At 42.8% G+C, this 25,816-nt stretch overlaps 1 protein-coding gene across 1 annotated transcript in view; it reads right to left on the minus strand.

Annotated features, from left to right (window-relative positions):
• Positions 1-2,110: 2,110 nt before the first annotated feature.
• LOC126355458 (uncharacterized) overlaps positions 2,111-25,816 on the minus strand; it is a 107,204-nt gene continuing 83,498 nt past the window's right edge. The window contains exon 5 of the mRNA XM_050005774.1: positions 2,111-2,437. Coding sequence (XP_049861731.1) covers positions 2,111-2,437 — 327 coding nt within the window. The remainder of the gene's footprint in view (positions 2,438-25,816) is intronic.

A 25,816-nucleotide genomic window follows, 5' to 3' on the forward strand; every position in this document is an offset into this window, starting at 1 on the left:
TTATTGCAGCAGACTGCCCATTTTGGTTGAGTCTGTGGTTTTTCAGTTCTCATCCCTGGGTTTGTTTCTGCCCAATAATGGCAGTTGTGTCGACTGACGAATCCCTCAATATCAGACACCGCCTTATCGCTCCAAATAATGTTCTAGAACAAAGCCGGCCAATCGTTATGCCACGACAACATAATTTCCCAATATTTCGTAATCCTGGCGTGCTGTTGTACCACGACTGCGCTTGAAGACGTCCCTCACTGCCGCTACATTTTCTGGAGATCGCGCCGCCGAAGATCCTCCTCCTCGTGGCTTACCCATAACTGACCCGGCTGTCATTAGCTCAGTACGACAATTCCTAACTGTTTTAACATCAAGTATGTCATGAGGGCCATGAACACCCCGCCACCATTGGTGGACAAGGGCTACAGATCGTCACACTTCAAACCGCGAAGTGACGTGGGCGTGCTCTTCTAAAGTCCACTTTCCTGAAACCTCGTCATTCAAAGTAACAAGATGCTACCGGCGGTCATGGTATTCTCAGGAATTCTACTCTACTGGGCATTCAGATTGCTACACCAAGAAGAAATGCGGATGATAAACGGGTATTCAGTGGACAAATATATTATACCAGAACTGACATGTGATTACATTTTCACGCAATTTGGGTGCGTAGATCCTGAGAAATCAGTACCCAGAACACCCACAAATGGCCGTAATAACGGCCGTGATACGCCTGGGCATTGAGTCAAACATAGCTTAGATGGCGTGCACTTTCAACATGATACCACAGTTCATCAAGAGTAGTGACTGGCATATTGTGACGAGCCAGTTGCTCGGCCACCATTGACCAGACGTTTTCAATTGGTGAGAGATCTGGAGAATGTGCTGGCCAGGTTAGCAGTCGAACATTTTCTATATCCAGAAAGGTCCGTACAGGACCTGCAACATGCTGTCGTGCATTATCCTGCTGAAATGTAGGGTTTCGCAGGGATCGAATGAAGGGTAGAGCCACGGGTCGTAACACATCTGAAATGTAACGTCCACTGTTCAAAGTGCCGTCAATGCGAACAAGAGGTGACCGAGACGAGTAACGAATGGCGCGCCATACCATCACGCTGGGTGATACGTCAGTATGGCCATGACGAATACAAGCTTCCAATGTGCGTTCACCGCGATGTCGCCAAGCACGGATGCGACCATCACGATGCTGTAAACAGAACCTGGATTCATCCGAAAAAAAAGACGTTTTGCCATTCGTGCACCCAGGTTCGTCGTTGAGTACACCTTCGCAGGCACTCCTGTCTGTGATGCAACGTCAAGGGTAACCGCAGCCATCGTCTCCGAGCTGATAGTCGATGCTGGTGCAAACGTCGTCGAACTGTTCGTGCAGATGGTTGTTGTCTTGCAAACGTCCCCATCTGTTGACTCAGGGACCGAGACGTGGCTGCACGATCCGTTACAGCCATGCGGACAAGATGCTTGTCATCTCAACTGCTAGTGATACGAGCCCGTTGGGATGTAGTATGGCGTTCCTTATTACCTTCCTGAACCCACCGCTTCCATATTCAGCTAACAGTCATTGGATCTGGACCAACGCGAGTAGTGATGTGACGATACGATAAACTGAAATCGTGATTGGCTGCAATCCGACCTTTATCAAAACGTGATGGTAGGCATCTCTTCTTCTTACAAGAGGCATCACAACAACGTTTCACCAATAACGCCGGTCAACTGCCATTTGTGTATGAGAAGTCGGATGGAAACTTTCGTCATGACAGCACGTTGTAGATGCCGCCACCGGTGCCAACCTTTTGGGAATTCTCTGAAAAGCTAATCCTTTGCATATCACAGTATCTTCTTCTCGTCGGTTAAATTTGTTGGTAAAGCAATTTTATTGGCCAGTAGTGCATAACAAAACAGAACAACCTTCATTAATAAATATCAACTACTACAAAACTTACGGAAACTTAAAACGAAGGAGCGACTTCTCAGCCATCCTATGTAGAAATTACAGTTTTAAAAGTATCAGTCTTATTGAAAGACCGTCTACGTAGTGTGCGAGATGGCAGCTTGTCGGGCTGTGCGTGTTCGTGGTACGTGGTGGTGAACTGGGTGTCGCTCAGCCCCTGAGCAGGGCCGGGCGGAGAGCGCGGCCAGACGCCGCGGGGCAGCCGGTGCCCCTGGCGCCCCACCCGCTCCGGGCAAAGCCCCGCAGCTGCGGCCTGAATGCGGCTGACGGCTTATGACGGCCTCTTCCGGGCCCCGGCGTCGCGTGCACGTGCACGTGCGCCGCTGGAATGCCCGGACGCAGGTCCCAGCCACCGCCACCGCCACCGCCGCAACCGCCGCCCCGTCGTTTTGTTCGGCCAGACAAGACGGCGGCAAAGTGCGTCCGCCGCCACAGCGCCGTGCCGGTCAGCTGTGCCCTCTCCGGATCCGGGGGTCGCTGCCCCGGCACTGTGCGCTTTACGCTCAAATGTGGGTCTCCACGGTCAACGCCGACTTCACCGACAAATTTTGGAACGGGGTGCCCAGAGTATATTCATGCAAGTGGATCTTTGCTTCCTTTTTAAACATCTCAGTTATCTGTAGGATATATTATAGTCACTCTCTTCCCCTTGTAATGGTACTTGAATTACTTAACCATTACGGCACCTCAACTCAACCTCTCGATGCCAGCAATATTATACTGTTTTTCTGTAAAGTAGTTGACATATTTCTGAGACAACATTCAGATTTGATTTCATTAATGTAGAGGTACTTTGATACATCGATATGTTTATATTGCATTGATATTATTCTTATGTGTATTCTTTCTTTTGCCACTATGATCTTTGACGTACTTGTAATTCTGATTTTTGGGCGCGTAAGCGATTATTTGTTAGTTAGTTATTAGAGAGTCGGACCTTGAAAAAGTCAAGTCTTGGATGTCATGTTGGAAAGACGCATATTGTAGTTGGCTTATAAAATGTGAGGAAGATGTTTTCAAGTATGTTTTGTATTGTGAAGTGATGTTTTGTGTGTTACTTGATATTGCAATAAAAGCAATTAAAAGGAAGAGTAACTTAAATTCTGAGTGTTGATTATTTTTTTACATCACTATTGTGCTAACTTTGAAAAGTTTAATCTTCAAGAATGGTTTGTGAAGCGCATCTACAAAACTTTTGAATATAGCAGAATAAAACATAAGCCCTTTTGCATCCCAGCTTGGAATCATCACCACCTAGATTTTCGACGATTGAGCCATGATTTTACAACGAGACCAGCGTTTGAAAACACGAAAAGATGAGTGCCTAGATTATTCACTATTACATGGAATGACTTTAATAACTGTGCTCTAGTGACACCTGCCACATAATAACTGTGGTTGTCCAAAAATGCAGTATTTAGCAGCGTGAGCAACACCACAATCATTATTGAATTTTGACCTTTGTTGTGGTAGGGTTGTTAGACCCTATACCGCAGCTCCCTCTAGAATTTATTTAATATATGAAAAAATGGAAAAGCTGTTACATTATAAACTTCATGTTAGAAAAAAACTAAAATTTTTTAGTTAATTATCCCAATTTTTACCACAGTTTTTAATATATTTGGAAAATTCTAGAGTTTCATACATCTGTGAGTGTGGTTTGTATTCTGTACAAAATTCATCGAAGAATCTCTATCACTCATGAAGAATAGTTGCAGCATAAGGAAATGGCAGTGGAATGCAGGAAGATCTGCAGCGGATAGGCACTTGGTGCAGGCAGTGGCAACTGACTCTTAACATAGACAAATGTAATATATTGCGAATACATAGAAAGAAGGATCCTTTATTGTGTGATTATATGATAGCGGAACAAACACTGGTAGCAATTACTTCTGTAAACTATCTGGGAGTATGCGTACGGAACGATTTGAAGTGGAATGATCATATAAAATTAATTGTTGGTAATGCGGATTCCAGGTTGACATTCATTGGGAGAATCCTTAGAAAATGTAGTGCATCAACAAAGGAGATGGCTTACAAAACACCCGTTCGACCTATACTTGAATATTGCTCATCAGTGTGGGATCCGTACCAGGTCGGGTTCACAGAGGAGATGTAGAAGATCCAAAGAAAAGCAGCGCGTGTCCTCACAGGGTTATTTGGTAAGCGTGATAGCGATACGGGGATGTTTAGCAAACTCAAGTGGCAGACTCTGCAAGAGAGGCTCTCTGCATCGCTGTGTAGCTTCGAGAGGGTGCGTTTCTGGATGAGGCATCGAATATATTGCTTCTATACCTCCCGAAGACATCACGAATGTAAAATTAAAGAGATTCGAGCGCGCACGGAGGTTTTCCGGCAGTCTTTCTTCCCGCGAACCATACCCGACTGGAAATGGAAAGGGAGGTAATGACAGTGGCACGTAAAGTGCCCTCCGCCATGCACCGTTCGGTGGCTTGCGGAGTATAAATGGAGATGTAGATGTATAGCAACAAATGCAGCCATGAGTAAGTGAAAAAATTATGAAATTTCACATGTAAAAATAATTATTTTGTTATTATTTTGAACTTCCACTGCTATGATTTTGAATCCTGAATCCTTCCTGGTCTTGCTGACAAAGTTTTACGAATTTATTTGCAAGAGTATACACAGTGGAAATTAAAATGTCCTGTGGTGCCTCTCCTGCTCCAAGTTGGCCCGTTTGACGTCCTACCCCCTTCAACGACTTTGGCTATCCGAGCACGCTTACAGGACCCACAAAAAGCGTGCTCCGATAGCAGAAGTGGTTAAAGCGAAAGCTTGCGTCAAGCGAGAAATCCATGTTCGATTCCGGTCTGGCACAAATTTTCGTGTTTCACCAATAGGTAACAACTTCATACCAAATGCAGCTAAGGTCAGGAAGATCCAGCAGTTCCGAATAAATTTTATAAATTTAGCACAACTGCAAGATCGTCACCAATATCTGTTTCTTTAGACATTGTCAGAAATAAAAATTAGAACTTAGTGCGCAACTCGACCCAGATACCTGGCTTTCACGAACAGTGAGGAAAGTAGCGCTACCCATGCTGACCGAAGCTTCATTCTTCCATCTGAAGAGTGTAGAGATTGACAAGTGGCAAGTTCAAGTCAGTCAGTCTATAAGGCGTTTTCTGACACCACAATCTCTAGTGCACTCTTTGATAACGACACGCAGCGTGCTTTAGTCTCGGTTCGAAACTTGACAGAAACCTAACATGTTTTCATGAAACTGAGAGATGGAAGAGGACGATGGAAGACGACTATGCCGCACATAGGCCACTACTCTCGAGTAACAATAAGAAAAGTTCCGAGACTACGAAAAAAAAATCTTTGTGTGAGATTCTAAAGAGGCATCGAATCTAACCGCGGACAACGGTGCACAGCCGGACATTCAGAACTTCACTCGACTCCAGAATGAGATTTTCACTCTGCAGCGGAGTGTGCGCTGATATGAAACTTCCTGGCAGATTAAAACTGTGTACCCGACCGAGACTCGAACTCGGGACCTTTGCCTTTCGCGGGCAAGTGCTCTACCAACTGAGCTACCGAAGCACGACTCACGGCCGGTACTCACAGCTTTACGTCTGCCAGTATCCGTCTCCTACCTTCCAAACTTTACAGAAGCTCTTCTGCGAAACATGCAGAACTAGCACTCCTGAAAGAAAGGATACTGTGGAAGGTAGGAGACGGATACTGGCAGAAGTAAAGCTGTGAGTACCGGGCGTGAGTCGTGCTTCGGCAGCTCAGTTGGTAGAGCACTTGCCCGCGAAAGGCAAAGGTCCCGAGTTCGAGTCTCGATCGGGCACACAGTTTTAATCTGCCAGGAAGCTTCACTCGACTATTTATCCTCTTTTGCCAGGCAGACGCTTAGACTGAAAATGTTTACTGCTGCTAAGATCCGCAATGGATGATCGGGTGATCAGTACCGAGTAGCCGGACTGTTCACACGCTGATAGTGTGGTAAAAACTTTTTATTACAGTGCACGTTGTGGCAATGCAAACTATTGCAGTGAGAGACCGTTTTAATATCTCTTCGAACTTTCTCGACAAAAGAAATGACTGTAAAAAGAGAAATTCACGATAGAGGGACAGAAGGGTGAAAAATGGTAGGAAAAGTTGACAAACAAGAAAGCTTAGAGGATGAGCGACAGTTAATTACCAATACAGATAAGAGCGCCATAGTTTTTACGCCGGAGTGCTCCTTGCTGGAGATTCATCTCCGTATCCGGCTGCGGGGCAGAATAACGACCACCTGGGCCGCTCTTGTCGGTCTTCTCTACCCAAGTTTATTATCTCAACACAACAGTGCAGGCGAGAGAGAAGAAACCAGGCATCACTAACTACCCCCCCCCCCCCCCCCACCTCATCCCCATCCCTCGAACAACAAGAGCGAATAAGCGCATAATTTTGTGCCCGCAAATCCGATCAAATAATTTCGGAAGAAAAGTTCTATATATGTTAAAAAAAAGCTGATAAAGAAAAGAAACTCGAGATGAAAGTAATTCATACAGAACTGCGTCTTACTCAGTATTGCCTTTAATAATTTACTTCTTCTCTAGAGTTAATTTATTTGCATTGATGCCGTTCTAGACAGTTAGAACCTAGAATGATATACTGGACGACAGACGATCGACAGAAACGGAAATAACAGTGCCTAATACAAACGATAATGTTCTCAACAGACATTTCGATTTTTCAGGTATGAATATACGACCGTCATCACTCTCAGAATACGTCTCTACGAAAGTATCGCCGCTAGACCGCCATGGGAACATGTAATGATTTTAGTTGGCGTACTAAATACTAGTCTCTTTAAATGCTGTAAATGCAAGTTAATGCAAATAAGTGTGGAAGAACCCAACCTCGGCAGATTACTAGGCTTGTGGTAAGTTCTATCTCATCAAAAGTATCCGGACATCGCGGTGTAATGAGAAATTGACCACTAGATGTCACGGGAGGTGGATCCATCAGTATAAAAGTAGGTGGGGTGTGTTGTAACGTCTGTAGATCAAATGGTTGAAATGGCTCTGAGCACTATGGGACTTAACATCTGAAGTCATGAGTCCCCTGTAACTTAGAACTACTTAAACTTAATTAACCTAAGGACATCACACATCCATGCCCGAGGCAGGATTCGTACCTGTGATCGTAGTAGTCGCGCGGTTCCGGACTGAAGCGCCTAGAACCGCTCTGCCACAACGGCCGGCTAACGTCAGTAGAGAAGAAGTGCGAGCAAAATGCGTCGGTTGGATGTGACATACGTATATATATATATATATATATATATATATTAGGGACGTTTCAGCCCTTCTAACGTTTCAGCCCTTCTAAAGCTGCCTAAGCCAATTGTTAGCGATGTGCAGTGGAAAGGCTAAGTAACTACCAAAGCTAAAAGAAGATCAAGCAGAGACCATGTACCCACGAACAGGGACTTTCCAGAATTTCATCTACATCTAGATGTACATGGATACTCTGCTCATCTCACGTAAATGCCTGGTAGAGGTTACATCGAAACACCTTCACAATAATTCTCTCTTATTCCAACCTCGAACAGCGCGCGGAAAAAACGAACACCTACATCTTTCCGTGATATCTCTGATTTCCTTTATTTTATTATGATGATTGTTTCTCCGTACATAGGTCAGAGCCAACGAAATATTTTCGTATCCAAAGGAGTATGTTAGTGATTGAAATTCACAGGAGTATGTTAGTGATTGAAATTTCGTGAGAAGAATCCGCCGCAACGAATGACGCCTTTTTTTAATGATGCCCATCCCAAATCCTGAATCATGCCAGTGACACTCTTTCCTCTGTTTCTCAATAGTACAAAACGTGCCACCCTTCCTTGAACTTTCTCGATGTACTCAGGTAAGGATCCCATACCGCGCAGCAGTACTCCAAAAGGCGATGGACAATCGTGGCGTAGGAAGTCTTTTTAGTAGATCTGTTGCATCTTCTAAGTGTCGTGCCAGTATATCGCAGTCTTCTGTTTGCCTTCTCCAAATGTTTTCGTTCCAATTTGTGTTATATTCTATTTAAATCGTATAAAACCAGCGGAAGGAATAACTTGTGAGCTCCAAAGTGATACGCCCGCTAAACCCGTTGAGCAGAACAGGTGATTAGGATTGTGGATAGGGCCAAATAAGGTGTCGGTCAGTTTCACTTCAAAATTTTAATTTATTGTAATATAAACCAAAACGGCACATAGCCGAACCCTTACAACTACGAGTTTCCGAAACCAGTTCTTTCATGGCTGAAGGCCTCCAAACAAGAAATGTAAAAAGCAAAAAGCAACAAGATAAATTTGAAGTGACTGAAGACATGCAGTGAAAATTATATATATATATCTGAGCTACGCGGAAAGCTTCAAGGCAAAAGTTGATAGAAAAAACATATACAAGGTGCAATACAAACGGCTGAAGGCCACAATTAAATTTCAGTATTTTAAAATATATTACCATAATCTTTTATGGCAGAAGGCGGCAATGTCTTAGCTTAAGGAGAAATTTTGAGAATATGCTTTAAGCGGCTGAAGGTCCACAACTGATTTTCCAAAACTTCAAAAAATACTCGACCTTTAAGTTTTCAATGGCGGAACGCACACTAAATGAAAAAGCAACGCAAGGACAATAACTATACTTAAGAATAAGGTTTTAAGCGGCTGAGGGTCCACAATTGATTTACATAAAACACAAGAAAAAAATTTTCTTTTAAGGCATTGGCTATAATATATTACCAACAGACCATTAAACGTCAATGAAAAGGACGGTATAGACAACGGCACTGAGACGTCTCCGGGGAGGCTGGGGGGTTGCTGGATTCGAAACATTAACTTTCACTTAGGTGAGACAGGTGGTGGGCCCAACTGCACTTGATCCGTTGGTAAACCAACCAAGAGACAGTCACGGACCGACTGACCAAACGACTTGCTAGCCACCAACCGGTACATGAAAGCTCAAACAGCAAACTGTTCCGGACGTGACTATCCACAATGAAATATGTATGAAGCTGTCAAAACTACACACCATATTGGACAGCTACAACAGGTGGGAAAAAACGCTGCCTTAAATTGCGTTAGTGGCCAGTGCAGGTAACCGCAACACTAACGGCCACAAGGCAGAAAATTCCTCTGGTACACTTGAATTTGAAATAAGGTAATATAATTAACTCCACCAAAAAGGAACACTGCCTGAATTTACGTCAGTGGCCAGGGCAGGTAACCAGAGAACTAACGGCCACAAGGCTGAAAATTCCGCTGGTGCACTTACATTGTAGTGAACCAATATAGTTAATTCCACCGCACGGCGGCTCGATTTTACCACTACGAAAACTATGTTTTGCTCACAGGAAAAGCTCCCCAACAGCGAACCACCGAAACGAACGACACAACATGAACGGACGTGGCTTGGGTACTTAACTCACCACTCAACTTTTATGACCTGGGTCGGTGAGCCACGAAGCTCGTAGCGATCGGACAGCTCCACACACACTCCGACACTGTGCAGGGACCGCCAACGGACTCAGCCGCCTGCACCGCACAGAGAAGTCCTCCCTGATCCACACCAACCGACCGACTACCCCGCGCTCCCCCTAGCTGGAAGGTATATGCACAAGACCAAAGATGGTGCAAATATCGATACACATCGCTTCTGCCACACGTTGAAGAAGGAAGAACCATGGTATAACCGCAACTACGTCGGGAAACCAAACACAGATAGACAGACAAGGTCAAGGGAATGCATAGCTCGAAGTGAGCACAGCTCACAAAGCGCTAGCAGGAGTATAATGAGCACAACGGCTTTGCTTTGTGAGTTCACATCCGTGGAGTGTGATGGCCGAGTAGCTCCTCATAAGCCACGCATTTCTGTTGTTCATGCTGATCGACTCTTGAGCAACGCCACTGGACAGAGAATGACTGTAAACGAGTGATCTGGAGACATGAATGAGGCCATATGCAGCTGCAATGTCTTGGAAGGGTTTGGGTTTGGCGAATTCCTATAGAACGTTACATGTTATCATGAGTAGTGCTAACAGGGAAGTACAGAGGAGGTCGTATTACGGTTTGGAGACTCTTTTCTGGTTATGACGTCGTCTGCTTTCTGCGGTAAAAAAAAACTCTAAACTCTCAAGATAATGAGCACATATTACAGCTCTGTGTACTGCATACAGTACAGGAACAGTTCGGAGACGATAACTGTTTTCGCATGACAATCCAGCCTTTCATAAAGCAGCATTTGTGAGGTAATGGTTTGTGGACAATAACGTTCCTGAAATGGTCTGGCCTGCCCAGAGTCTCAAACTGAATCAAATGGAACTTCTTTGGAACGAGTAAGAACTTCGAGTAGGCTGCAGATGCCAGCCTCCAAGCTCACTACCTTATCTGCGTTCGGTTCTAGAGAAAGAATGGACTGCCATTCCTGCACAGATATTGAGTCACCCCCTTCAAGTATCCCGAGCGAAGTTCAAGACATCATAAAGGGGAAGGGTAGACTCAACCCATATTAGTGTCCCCTAATAGGTTTCCAGATTATTTTAGTCGCATAGTGGATCTTAGAGAGTGTCCTTTTAAATAAAACTCACAGTCTCATATTTAGCACATCAGCAGATATGGCTGTGTAGAAAGAGGATGTTTCTTATTTCGGTAACTGTGTCTGAGTGCCTGAAGATGAAGACGTAAAAGGTTTAGCATTCGATTCAAAATGAAGTAGACAATACGCATAGTCAACCAGACAACGAGTATGAAAATAGCCCATCCGCCCCTTAACAAAATGGTTCAAATGGCTCTGAGCACTATGCGACTTAACTTCTGAGGTCATCAGTCGCCTAGAACTTAAAACTAATTAAACCTAACTGACCTAAGGACATCAAACACATCCATGCCCGAGGCAGGATTCGAACCTGCGACCGTAGCGGTCGCTCGGATCCAGACTGTAGCGCCTAGAACCGCATGGCCACTCACGCCGGCCCTTAACAAAAGAATTCTCGGATGTTTTCCTATGTATCCACCGTCATGGAAACAACAAGTCGATTAAGTACTTGGGGTCAATACTAGGAACAACACACCTGAAAGTAAAGAACGGAGGGAAAGTGGAAGGTAGAATTATAAGGGAAAGTTAAGTGCGTATTTGATGGTTATCAGGATGAAGGTGATGCGACCAACTATAGAGTACCACTCTTGCATTTTGAAGGAAGTGAGGAAGAGTAGGGTTTAATGTCCCATAGAAGAAGTTGTCAATAAGATAAAGAACAGATTCGGAACACGACAGGAATGGAAGAAAATCAGCCACCTCCTTTTTAGAGGAATCATTTGTCTGAAACTAGAAATCCTAACTCTGCTTCACAACGTGGGCATATGAATTGCCGCCCTCCCGTGTGTTTACCGCTGCTCCACCTATCTAGTACCCACTGTTTTGTGTCCCTATCAAATGGGTACCACAGCAGACTTGGAACGAAAGACGCTACCCTAGGATAGTATCAGGCTAGTAGCACCCCTATAAAAATGTAGCAGAGATCTCCAGACAACTTAATAAAAATCATTTGCAGAAAGGCTACATTGTTCCCATGTAATCCTGTTCGGTAAATTTAGAGAACTGGTATTCGGGAATAACTGCTTAACAATTCTGATGTTTACGTTCCACAACGCGCGTAAAGAGCTCGAAGATAACTGAGATTAAGGCATGAACCGAGATTGGTAGATAATTTACTTTACATCTCCATCTACATCCATATTTATACTCCGCAAGCCACCATATGGTGCCTGGCAATGGATGCCTGCTACCACTACAAGTGGTTGCTGTTCCATTCGCAAATGGAACGAGGGAAAAACGACTGTCTACATGTCTCCGTACGAACCCTAATTCCCTTTATATTTTCTGCCCGGTCCTTAGGCGAAATATACGTTGGAAACAGCGGAAGCTTTTTGCAGTCAGCCACAAATGCTTGTTCCGTAATTTTTTTCGCGAAATAGAATTTCGTAAAAAAAAATAGCTTCCTCTCAGGGATTCCAATTTGAGTTTACGAAGCATATCTGTAATACTCTCGTGTTGATCGAACCTGCCGCAGCAAATTTAACAGAGCGCCTATGAAATACTTCAATCTCATCCTTTAATCCGACCTGGTCGGGATTCAAAACACACTAATATCTGTTTTATAAGCCATCTCCCTTGTAGAAGAGCGACATGGTCCTAAAAATCTCTCGTTAAACTGAAATCTACCACTCGCCTTCCCAACTATCGACATGAAATACTCGTTCCATTTCATATCGCTCTGCATATTGCGTGTAATTCTGTAAGCAAATAGAACAGGATAAAAACCGTTACTACTGATACGAAGTACACTCCACCATACACTGGATAGCGGACTGCCTTATGTTAGACTGACTCCACTGCGGACTAGAAGCAACTGGTAAATATGAATAACAGTGGACAGTTAAGTCCCCGACACTGGCAACAGTTCATTTCCGTAACAATGTCAACACTATGACATAGTTTTTAGATTATTAATGGCGAGTAAATGTAATAAGCCGAATTGTTCTCTCTTTGCAATAGCAAGTCAAGTATGCCGCTGTATAAAATGTGAAACGCTTGTCCTGTAAAGCTATCTTCGGCTACGACGGAGGCGATGTTTCCTTGGTAAGTTCTAGCAACATTTTCTTGAATGCTCATCTTGACATGTCACGCAAGATATGACCTTGGGTGATTAAATTTTTAATAAAAGTTAAAGTGAAAGGAGCTGACGACAGTCATACGAATGTAGCACTCTCATCTTCAAAATTCTAAGTATCCCAATAAAAACGGTTCATTCATCTCAGAATGCCTTTAGTATTATGTTATGAACTTTATCTTCTTTGTTGGCACGAAAGCGTAATAATTTCATCATATTTAAACAGAAATATGGTTGCAGTGTTGCTGTGTTCTTCAGTTAGATAACTGGCTGGAGTTCTCAACTCTAGTCTATCCTATGCAAGCTTCTTCATCTCTGAGTATCTAGTGCATCTCGCATCCATTTGAATCTGCTCACAGTAGTCAAGCATTGGTAGCCCGTTACTATTAATTTTAAGCTCCCCCCTTCCCCTCCTCCAATATTACTCATTTTCTTCCTTCGTTACCAAACAGACAATTCCTAAAAAATGTTCTGTCAACCTATACTACTTTTGGTCAAGTTGTGCCATAAATATCTTTTACTCCTAGTTAGATTTCGTACCTCTTCATTACTTATCTGTTATACACAAGTAACCTTCAAAAATATTCTGTAACGCAGCATCTCAAAAGCTTATGTTCTCTTTCTGTCTAAAACAGTTTACTGTCTACATTTCTCTTATGAATAAGGTTACTCCTAGTTAAATATCTCTAAAAAAGAAGACTGACTGACATCGCAGTTTACGTGCAGTGTTAACAAATTCTAGTTTTCAGGAATGTTTCCTTGCTGTTTGCAATTTGTGTATAATATCCCCTCTACTTCGACCATTGGTGCTAAAACAGTAAAACTCATACGTAGGTGCAATATAGAAGCCATTTTTTTTTTTTTTTTTTTTTTTTTTTTTTTGCCTATCAGTTGCAGTAGGTGAGAGACTTAACGTCCTGAGCTAAACTTCCGAAATCTGAAGTAAACAAATCCTCTATGAGAAATTGCAATCAGATTTATTGACTGTTCCATATGTTCTTGGTAAAATAGTTTATACTTTATGAATGAAACACACACAACAGTGGTATAATAACCTAGGTCATTTATTATTTGTTACACACACCGGGTTTCAGCGGTTAACCCGTCATCAGGTACAAAGATAAACATGTGGTGCAGCGAAATTTTGTTGGATCAAATATTTTAAACTAGTTCATCTACAGAGTATCTGCATTTCCAGAGACAGAAAATTGCGATGGCTTATTCCAAAGATATATTTGAACAAAATAATCTTGCCTTTAACAGGTCCTAAATTACGAGGGTTGGAACTTTAATAGTGGCAACTATTCATTTACAGCTCTTAGAAAATAGATACATGTTCAAAGTTTTACTGACCTTCGAAGTAGTCAGTAGCATTGTGTATAACCCGTTGCCAGTGATGTGAAAGTCGTAGGATACTCTTTGCAGTGCCAGTTGCGTCGACAGTTCGAGTGGCGCGGTCCGTTGCCCGACGAATTTGTAGCAGCTCTGAAGCGAATGCCGTGAAGTGTTTCCTTCAGTTTAGAAATCGAGTTGAACTGACGACGGCTTGTCATGGGAGTGCAGTAGGTGGTATAGAACTTAGCAGGCCCAACAGTCAAATAAATCAGAAACAACACGTTTGCTTGTGTGGCCATCTTCCGCAGCAAGCATATAAGTACTTGGTTTGCAAGTCGAACTGCCTTTTCCTGATGCTATTTATTTTATTTAATCCATACGCGTTTCGCCTGCTACTGTTTTAAGGCATCATCCGTGGGATCTATAAGGATACAGTTTTGTTAGTTATAGATTGTCAAAAAGTTCACTTCCCGATTTTTTGTAAAAAATGTAATTACTTATTATTTGCTGATTTGCGTTTCCTCACATCTGGTCTGTAGGTCGCACTACCACTTTTATCACTGTTCTACATTCACCTCTTCGTGTTGTCGCCATCCACACTCTGTTCAGCATGTTTGTCACTCTTTTTTGTGGTGGACTATCGTTCTTCTGTCACTCGACACAGCTATTTCGTCTTACACTTTTTTTCACAGCGTGAGAGAGAGTTGGGGGGGGGGGGGGGACAGAGCTGATATATTTTCTTTTTTTTTGTTTGGGGGGGGGGTGGCACTCATACGCACAGAGACAGTATAAACAGCATAAACAGAAGTTAGTAACGAACATATACTTCGTTAAGTTGGCGACGCATAGGTAAACATACCAAAGGCGATGAAACACGTAATGGAGTCGCAATATTTACGCTGTGAAAAGAAGTGTAAGACGAAATAGTTGTATCGAGTGACAGAAGAACGATAGTCCACCACAAAAAAGAGTGACAAACATGCTGAACAGTGTGTGGATGGCGAAAACACGAAGAGGTGAATGTAGAACAGTGATAAAAGTGGTAGTGCGACCTCCAGACCAGATGTGAGGAAACGCAAATCAGTAAATCATAAGTAATTACATTTTTTACAAAAAATCGCGAAGTGAACTGTTTGATAATCTCTAACTAACACAACTGCATCATTATAGAACCCACTGATGATGCCTTAAAATAGTAGCAGGCGAAACGCGTATGGATGAAATAAAATAAATAGCAGCAGGAAAAGGCAGTTTGATTTGCAAAACAAATCAGTAACAGCTTGCACTGTACGTGCTTGAGCATTGTCCTGCAAAATGATGGTCAGGTCCTGCAGAAAGTATCACTTCAGTCTCTATGCTGTTCATTTTTGGAACACAAGCTACGACGAGCTTAGAGGCAGAAGTAACGACACTTTCTGCACCAACGTTCGCCGAACTGTCGTTGATGACACACTGACCGTAGGCTCTTGGTTCATTTGGACAGTCAGTTCCTCTACAGTTGCACGTCTGTTCGCCCATACACACCTCCACATCCGCTCTTCAGCACTATCTGTGGCCAATGGTGCACAACAGTGATCCGATTTTGAGCACCATATTTTGCCATGCAGGGTATATTTCTTTAACTACGGCAGCAGACGAACAGATTACAAACTTAGCCATTTCGAAAATGATTCCACCTTTGGCTCGAAAGCCAATGATTATATCCTTCTGGACGTCAGATAAATTGTACCATATCCACATTATGACGAGAGCTGCAGTAATGTCTGTGTTACACATGGCACGCATCATATAACTTCATCTGCTAGTGTTGCGACCTACTGTCTGTGAGTGGTTACTGCATGTTGGCATCGAACATAGGCGATGGTCATATTAATGTAGGAGTGGCCAAGAATTCAGCGCTCAGCCTGGCACACACTTCTCTACCACCTCGACGCTCTATCTGGAGGGGGTAGAGAGGAAAACAGCGAACACGCCGGATTTAAATGGCATTACAGTCGCACTGCATATGACTCAGTTTTATATTTTTTCATTCCTCTACAACACAGATCATAAACAAAAATAATTTTCATTATTACTAAATTATTTTTGTCACGCTGAACATATAATATAATTTTTATCTGGTGCAAATTCTGGGAATATGGGCAGTTCCAGACAATTCACAGATTTGAGCACCCAGGTTGCCACAGAATCGTGACTCATTTAGTTTCATAATCGAAAAGAACAGCATGCAGACAGATACGTTGGTCTTAATATTGTGACACTTTTGCAACCTCATTATGGGGTAGTGGAAATTCTACCTGAGGAAAGAAATGTAGTCGTCGTCTACAGTTTTAACGTTAACGGAATTTGTCTTTAAAACGAGAATTACCTTGCACATCAGTCAGTTGCATTTTCATATGCACAAGGGTGGTTTCAGCTGAAACAGCAAACGGTTTTGTAAATTGCTCGAAAGCAGATTTAAGGCTGGTACGGACCTCAAAACTTTTATGAAACTATCCTTGCAATTTTTTCTTAAGGCAATAGTGAATTCTTCAAACCTCACGTTTTCTTATACGCTGGTGACCTTACGGAACTGGACTGCATTTTACAGAATGTGTCCCTTCTACAAAGCGGTTTTCTCTGTAAATGCATCTCCAGCAAATCAGAAATAAGCTGTTTCTCATCTTGCAGTTTTTATTGTGGACAGCGTTAAGTCAAGTCCACTTAAGATGCGGGATCTGCAATTCTTTCCCAATGTTCTACGTTTCGTTCATTATTCATACTCTTCGGGTAGTTCCTTCGAAAACTGTTGCAAGGTACAAAGGAGTAGTGAGTGCGACCTCAGAAATTTTACTGTTCATACCACCAATTTATTCACGTGATCCTGTCGTGTAAATTTGGCACAAAGTGCTTCTAGATGTGCAGATCAACGAATCCCGTATGTATATCGTCTTAACGTTTTGCTACCTCTTACATGACACTATAACATCGTTTCATAGCAAATTTGCAGTACCCATCATTAACGCGACTCCAACACATAACTGAAAATTGTCATCCCTCTCTTTTGTCATTCTTATTCATTTTTAAGAATTTCTGTCGATATAACGCTATCTGCCTCCTGCAGACAGCCACTGGACCTGTGAACGTCTTTCATACCACGAACAATGAACGTAGGGTAAACAGCGATGGCACCACGATACTGCCATAAAATGCTTCACCGTAACACTCAATGAAACATAACGCTGTCCCGCGCACTTCCGAGAAGGACCGAGCAAAGGTGCGACAGGAGGGGCCTTGGACAACACACGGTCTGCACAACCAGCAATTTGGCACGCCATGATCAACCCTGAATTAATATAACTGCTGCTTAAAATATATTAGTAGCCTGGTCTACAGTTTGAACAGCATGACTGACGGCCTCTTTCATCGATTCAACTGACCGGAAAGCAACACTGACATACACAAGGTCCTTGGAGCACTGTGGGTTCTTGAAGTCGCTTACACTCTACACGGAGAAAATGTCATTTACTGCATGATGGAAATAATATTTCATCACACTTATTGTTAAAATTTTGTTATCGTTCTAATAGTTCAGGCGTCATCTCCTAATTGTAGTACGCAGGAACTATTAAGGGGGGTAGGACGTCAAACGGGCTGACTTGGCGCAGGAGAGGCACCACAGGACATTTTAAATTTCCACTGTCTATACTTTTACAAGTAAATTCATAAAACTTTGTGAGCATGACCAGGAAGGTTTCAGGATTCACACTCATAACAGCGGAAGTTAAAAAATAACAAAATAAATTCTTTTACATGTGAAATTTCATCATTTTTTCACTTACTATTGGCTGCATTTGTTGCTATAGGTACACTTTCCTTTATAACTAAGGGAGATTCTTCGATGAATTTTGCACAGCATACAAACCATACTTACAGGTGACTGAAACTTTAGAATCTATTTAACTTATGAAAAAAATGAATGAGCTGTTAACTTTTAAACTTTATGTTTAGAAAAAATCAAATTTTGTAGTTAATTATCTCAATTTTTACCACAGTTTTTAATATATTTGGAAAATTTATTTTGGTATGTTTTTGAACTTCCACTGTTATGAGTGTGAATCTTGAATCCTTCCTGGTCGTGCTGACAAAGCTTCATGAATTTATTTGTAAAAGTATAGGCCCTGGGAATTAAAATTTCCTGTGGTGCCTCTCCTGCTCCAAGTCGGCCCGTTTGACGTCCTACCCCCCTTAACCTACGTTGCAAGCATCAAACAATAATGGTGAAAATTTGTTCTACTCTAGTAAAAATTTTTAATGAAGTATCACTTTAACTAAAAGGAAATTTCAAAATGCTTCATGACTGACTACAGAGAAATGCTGAAAGGTTTTCTTACACATTGCCCATGTCAAGCTTCTCTCTAAACCCTTCCTGTATTTCTGCACCATTCCAAGACAGAAATGAATAGAACAATCAGTAGAAGGTAGATACAATTGTTACTTCTTGAAACTTTCTTAGACTGTGTATTTCTAACTAGAAGATCATTCATAGAAAATTATTCTGAAAATATGTCCAGACAGTCACAAGCTTCAGTGATCTTAAGCCTTATAAGATGGCAACTTCTTGATGGTGGTACTGGATGTATTAATATTTGTAAAGGAAAAGCATATATTTGACTAATGGTGGTCAGAGAAACCGTTGTTAGGCAACAGTATCTGTGTCTGAGACGGCATAAACGTGGAGTCGTAGAATCTTTGACACGCAGTAGTGGATAGCGGCGGTGTGCAGCAGGCGGGGAGTCGTTGAGTGCACAGTGTGATACATGGACGTACTTTCGGAACTAGATGAGTTTCAGATTCATTAAGAGGAGGAATGATGCCTCAGAATAATGCCTGGATAACACACTCATATAATAAAAGTTTTTAAATGAAGAACAGCTAATTTTATGAGGTAAAAAGTTTCTTTTTCTTTTTGTAGACTTGTATTGTTGGTCCACTTAACCCTCGTCACAGTCGAGTTTTTGATAATTATTCTATTGATTGATCTTCTGAGTTAATTTAATGTACCATGGAAGTTATGAGAGTAAATGAATTTTCACATTAGCGCCTGTAATTGTTTTCTTTGATAAGTTTGTTTCTAACCGAAATTTCAGAACTTAAAGGTTGAGTCATGTGTTTCATGGGCATTCTGTGCAAGAAATTATGCTCCCGATTTCCCTGCACCAACTTTAGTCAGTTCTTAGCGGTAGTTTTTTTTATGTGTTGCGGAGTCTTTCTGCTTTGCTGATTCTTCCAGTACTTCATTTTGCAGGGGAGATTCGTAATACATGATTGTTTCGTTTCCTTTGTGCAATGTGGGTTCTGTCAGTTTCTTTGTTATACCAGGGCCATATGTTAGTGTAGAAATTTTCGTGTGTTTCAGGTTACATTCTTATACGTCATTACAGTTTTTTTTATATACAGTTACCTCTTGTTCTCAAACATTTTGCACTGACCAAGTCTACTGAGCGTGAAACTTATTGGTTTGGTTGTTTATTTGTTTATGAATGAGATCTGTATTCATACACGCAGGGTTCTTTTCAGTTTCATGTAAGTGATGTAGCCGCGTGGTTGGAGGCTTCTTGTCACGGTCTGCGCACCCACTCCCGCCGGAGGTTGGAGTCCTCCCGCGGGCGTGGGTGTTTGTGTTGTTCTTAGCATAAGTTCGTTTAAGTGCTTAGAGTCATTTGAACCATTTTGAACATTTGTAAGTGATGTAACTTTGAGGTCAGTAGCACATTTAGGTTGTCAGTTCACATTCCCAGGTTTGTATTTACGCACACACATAAGTAAAGGCTACTAACTTACAGCCTGTCTTTTACATATGTTATGGATTTTTGTTGGTGATACGGGAGAGAACAGTACATGCTACCCTTCTAAAGGGTACCGACGTATTTGGAAGTAACTGCTCTGAACAGAAACGTGTTACCGACATGTTACCGTTTCGGAATGTATTATTTGAAGGTAGTACAGTTCTCTAGAAACATTCGCGACACATGTTCTAGACGAAGCGTCATACATAAAGAAAAAAATGAAAAAGCCCTCGTTCGCTATAATGTGTGTGTGTGTCTCTAATTAAGGGAAGTTCAGTAGATTCTTTAGTATCTTTATAATGCTTCATAGCAGATATGCGAACAGTGCCACAGAAAGTGGAAGAATAAAAGGAAAACAAGTGTCCTGGAATACTAGTTTATTTGAATTCACTTGACCAGCTGCTGGCAAGACGGTTACATGTGCGGAATGACTTAATTTTTGACGCAAAGAGTGACTATGCTAATATGTGCCTCCGGACAGCAGAAGAGAAATACTCATGGCAACTGCATATCGGACGTCAGTGATGTGCTCCGGAGGTTTGGCATCGCTGGACAGCAGTGCCCGTTCCGGTCATCTGAGGCAGTGCAGGCGGACATGTCATCTGGAGCGCCCTCGTGTTCCTTGTTCCGCGGTGCTCTTTAAACGAGGAACACTCCCCCGCACTCAATACGGACGCACAAAACAGATTTCTCTTTCTTTCAGCCCAGTGATTCGTGAACGTATAATTGAGTCCACATTGTAATGCTAAGCGCTGTCCAGTTTTTATGCGAGCGAGGCTCTCGAGCCGTCCCTACATTTACTCACAGGTGTTTCCTCCTCAAGTTTTTCTCGCACGGCATCACTGCGCCTGGACGTCCAGCACTTGAGTTTCTCAGCGACGTGCAGACGTCTCCTTCCTGTTGCTGCGTCTGCCCTTGTTGTGGCTAACAGGGTAACACAGTTTTTTGCTCTTCACAAATTTAACGATTTTTACGGTGGTTACAGCCAATAAGCGTCGTTCCGAAAGTAATACCACCCTTTTTTGAGACTTTGGATGTTCGCGACAGATGTCGTTGGTGTAGTGATAATACTTGAACCTTCGTCTTTCATTTGCAAGTGGTTGCATCGTTCTGCGGTAGTGGTGCCAGCAGAGGACTGTTCCAAAATGAAGTCTGATACAGACGTGCTTATGAAACAGCGATGTGTGATTGAATTCCTTTCTGCTGAAGAAACTGCGCCGATTGAAATCCATCGACGGTTGCTAAAGGTGTATGCAGACGGTACAGTTGATGTCAACAACGTGAGGCGATGGGTACGGCATTTCCACAGTGGTGAAAAGGGTGTGCTCGGTCGACCCTGGACAGCTGTCAGCCCTCGCAGTGAAGAGCGTCTTGACCAATTCATCCGTTCTGATCGGCGGATAACGACAGGAGAACTGTGTGCAAACCTGACTATTTTTATTTTATTACAATGAGCATTTCTCCCTTTGCAGGTTGGTGTCAGTAAAATATTTTCAGTTTCAGAGGAGAACGTTGGTGATTGAAATTAGGGAAAATATCTAGCCGCAACGAATTAATCCTTTTGTTTTAATTGTTACTATCCCAAATCGCTTATCACATTCGTTACACTCTCTCCCCTAATAGGCGATAACACTAAACGAGCTGCCTTTCTCTGAACTTCTTATATGTCCACCATCAATCTTAGTTTGATAAGGATCCCTTACAGCACAGCAGTACTCTAGCAAGAGACATACAAGCGTAGTATAGGCATTCACTTTAGTAAACCTGTTGTATATTCCAAGCGTTCAGCCAATAAAACGTAGTCTTGGTTTGCCTTCCCCACAATATTATCTATTTGATGATTCCAGTTTACGTTGTTGGTAATTGTAATTCCTAGGTATTTAGTCGAACTGTCAACTTTTAAATTTGTGTGATTTATGATGGAAGTAAAATTTAATGATTTTTATCTATTTTTATTTTTTGCATTTATGTGGATGACTTAACACATTTCTTTACTCAGGGATAACTACCACTTTTCGCACCATGCAGACATCGTGTCTAAGTCATTTTACAATTGATTTTCCTCTTCTGATGACTTTACTTGACGGTAAACGACAACATCATCTGCAAACAATCTAAGAGAGTGCTCAGATTGTCTCCTGAATCGCTTACATACATCAGGAACAGCAGAAGGCCGATAATACAACCTTAGCCAGATATCACTTCCATTTTACTCAATGATTTTCCGTCAATTACTACGTACTATGACCTCTCTGACAGATATTCATGAATCCAGTAGCCTAATTGAAACAATACTCCACAGGAATGCTTTCTGAATAGAAGTATTTTGTGAGAAACCGTATCAAAAGTCTTCTGAAAATCTAGAAATATGGAATCAGTTTGAGATCTCCTGTCGATAGCACTAATTATTTCATGCGAATAAAGAGTTATTTGTTTTCAAAAAGAATGATATTTTCTAAATCAGCGCTGTGTACCAATTGAGCGTCACCTTCGAGGTAATTCATAACGTTCGAACACAAAATACTTTCCAAAATCGACGATAGTGATATGAGTCTAATTCAGCTGATTACTCCTCTTTCCTTTCTTAAGTATTAGTGTGACCCGTGTAACTTTCCAATCTTTCGGTATACACCATTCGTCGAGCGAGTTGTATATACTCCAGTATATTTCAGCAAATAGACATTTTACCATTTTCAAGTGGTCCATGATGACATCAGATTGTCGATAAAATTCCGTTTTACATCTTACTTTTCAGATTTTAGCATGATAGTCATTTCGAGAAACGCGTGTGAGAGAAAGTAATTTGTAGCCCGGCCCTTCCTAGGCTCTCGAAATCTTAACAATAGACCTCCCCTCGATGCACTAACGTCTCTTGTAGCGTCTACCACAAAAGTTTGTTTGTTAAGCTTCACCGTAACGCTCTCGCGCCGAGTAAACAATTCCGTGACGAAATGCGTTGGAACTTCTTCGTTCGATCTTCACTGTCTCTTCACACTAATCCTACAGGAGAGGATCGCAGATTGATGAGCAACACTCAAGAATCAGTCGAACGAGTGTTTTGTAACCAAATACTTCGTGCACGAACTACATTTCTTCTCGCAACGAATCTCAGTACGAATTTCCTCTTTTTAGTGTTTATGTGGTCATTCCACTTTAGGTCGCTCGAGATGGTACTCCTATGTATTTTACGATGATTCCTGTTTCCAGTGATTGGTTGCTGATAGCGCAATCATTCAGCGGTGGATGTCTTCGCCTGTTTATATGTAATGCGTTACATTTATTTACGTTGTGGGTCAGCTGCGAGTCCGTGCACCAATGGACGAGCCTCTGCACCACTTCCTGCATTTTGCTACAGTATTCTGGCTTTGAAACCTCCGTATAGACAACATAATTGTCCCAAAAAAGCCTGATGGAGCCTCCCACGTAATCCGTTATGTCATTAATATAAATAGCGGCACTGAAACATGGCGTTGGGGCACTCCGAAGATTATCATTAAAGTGACGACCTGTCAAAATCCTGAATAACTACCTTTTGCAACGTGGACTGCTGCGAGACGTGTGGTAAGAGAGTCAGTGAGGTTCTGGAAAGTATCAGCAGGGAAGCGAAGCCATGTCGACTCCTGCACCATGGCCAGATGTGCCAAGTTTCTCTAGTGAGAATCGATGGCGCCAACAGCCCTATTGAGGTACTCCCTCGGATTCTTGACGGGGTTTAAACCTGGAGAGTTTGATGTCCAGGAGGTACTGGAAACTCATCCCAGTACTCTCCGAACCACACACGTACGCTGCAAGCTGTGTGACACGTTGCATTGTCGTGCTAATCGATACCATCGTGGCGAGGAAAAAAACTGCATGTAAAGATGGAAATGGTGTCTAAGGATAGATGCATACCTGTTCTGATCATTATCTTCCATAATAACGAGATCGTTCAGGGAATAACATGAAAACATTCTCCAGACAAAAATGGTCCCGCCTTGTTTGCTTCAGACGTTTCAAGGCTGACATCAAAAACGTGATTCATCTGAACAGGTCATGTGTCACCATTCAGTGGACGTCTAGCTGCGGCATTGGCGAGCAAATTCCAGCATTCGGTGCAGTCAGCATGGGTGCATGAATCAGGCGCCTCCTGCGGAGGCCTATGCGCTGCAACGTTCGCTGCAAGGTGGTTGAGGACACGCTGTTGATAGCCCCTAGGTTGATCTGGGCGGTCAGTTGCTCGTAAGTTGGACTTCTATGCAGAACATGATTTGCAACAAGGAAACCACCACATTCATTCGATAGGACACAAGTACTGGCAGCTACAAGCGGATACCATGAAAGAGAGGCGATAGAGATTGTTAAACATCCCAGGAATTTCAATAGGAGGGAGGTGGGCATGAAACTGAATGACATCTGGATCCCTCTGCCGAAGAATGTGTACCAGTCTTCCACAATGGAGTAATGGCAACGGCGGGCGATGGCAACAGACAACTCCCAGTTGCGCTCGGGTGTTGAAAACATGTGGCGTCACTCCACAGCGAAAGAGCACGCGTAAACAGAATTTTGCTGCACTCTGCAGCGAGTCACCAACAGCCTTGTCGCACTGGTAGCACCGGCTCCCGTCGAATCACCGAATTAAGGCGCTCTCGTGCTTTGTTAACACTTGGATGGGTGACCATCTGGTCTGCCGAGCGCTGTTGGCAAGTGGGGTGGACTCAGCCCTTTTAAGGGAAAACTGACGAGCAACTTAATTGAGAAGTAGCGGCTCCGGTCTCGTAACGTGACATACAGCAAGGAGAGCGCTGTGGTGACCACATGCTCTTCTATATCTGCATCCAGTGACGTCTGAGGGCTGAAGATGACACTGCAGCCTGTGGGTACCGTTGGGCATTCACGGCCTGTTCGGGCGGAATTTAGTTTTGTAGCGAGCCAGGGTGTGAAACGAACACTCAAGGAAGCTACGAACCCCCTTGAAAGTGTCCGCGATACTGCTACGGTCGCAAGTTCGAATCCTGCCTCGGGCATGGATGTGTGTGATGCCCTTAGGTTAGTTAGGTTTAAGTAGTTCTAAGTTCTAGGGGACTGATGACCTCAGATGTTAAGCCCCATGGTGCTCACAGCCATTTTTGAAAATTTTCACAGCAGATGGGGACGGAACGTTGGGCGTCAATGTGAAATTAATTATATGATGGCATAATAGCCCGGAATATTTTATTAATTGTGATCATGATGTTTAACAAAGAGAACTTTGCTGAATCGGAATCTCGCAGCAAAAATGTATACTCATGCAATGCTCGTTAAACTGCAGTTTAGTAAATTAGAACAACGATTATATTGTCTTTCGCTTGACTGAATACGAAACCGCTCAACTATATTTAAGGAACCTTGCCCCTCCGCAGAGCTGATTCGTTACAAGTGACAAAGCGTAGCGACACTGACCTTGGAACTCAACTGTAGCTTCAGAAATTACGGTCATGCGCGTGAGTAAGGTATCGCGTGAGTTAGGGAAACTTTTTTTTTGCTTTCGGCTAGAAGGGGAAGAAAAAAAATAGTTCGACGAATTAATGGAAAGAGAAAGGTTTACTTCCATGACCCACGGTTCAGAAACGGGTCAGACAAAAACGTAGGTGTCATCAATGGGGGAGGAGGTTTCTTGCTGTGAATGGGCAGCCAGCAGCGGCGGCTTCGTGACTGGACGGCTGTGATTTGACGATACGTAGGTCACGTCTGGCACGAGGCTCCGAGCTAATGCGCGCAGCACGAGTCTTCAATGGAGGATGCAACCGGTTCCCGGGGGCGCTCGGTGCAACCTCAGTCCGTCTCTCAAGAGATGTAAACCCTCGCCTTCGACAATGTAAGGATGATGAATAGCGGGCAGGTCCAATGTCTTTCGCGACTAAACAATAATTTCTTCTTGTACGAATCAATACCCTTCATGTATCATCTAAATGATGGAACCATTTTAACCACCGTACGCTGTCCGTTTCGTTCCTTTAATCTACGATGCATTTTAGATATATGTATGAATGTGAAAAAT

The sequence above is a fragment of the Schistocerca gregaria genome, chromosome 3 (genome assembly GCF_023897955.1).
Source record: "Schistocerca gregaria isolate iqSchGreg1 chromosome 3, iqSchGreg1.2, whole genome shotgun sequence".
Taxonomy (NCBI): domain Eukaryota; kingdom Metazoa; phylum Arthropoda; class Insecta; order Orthoptera; family Acrididae; genus Schistocerca; species Schistocerca gregaria.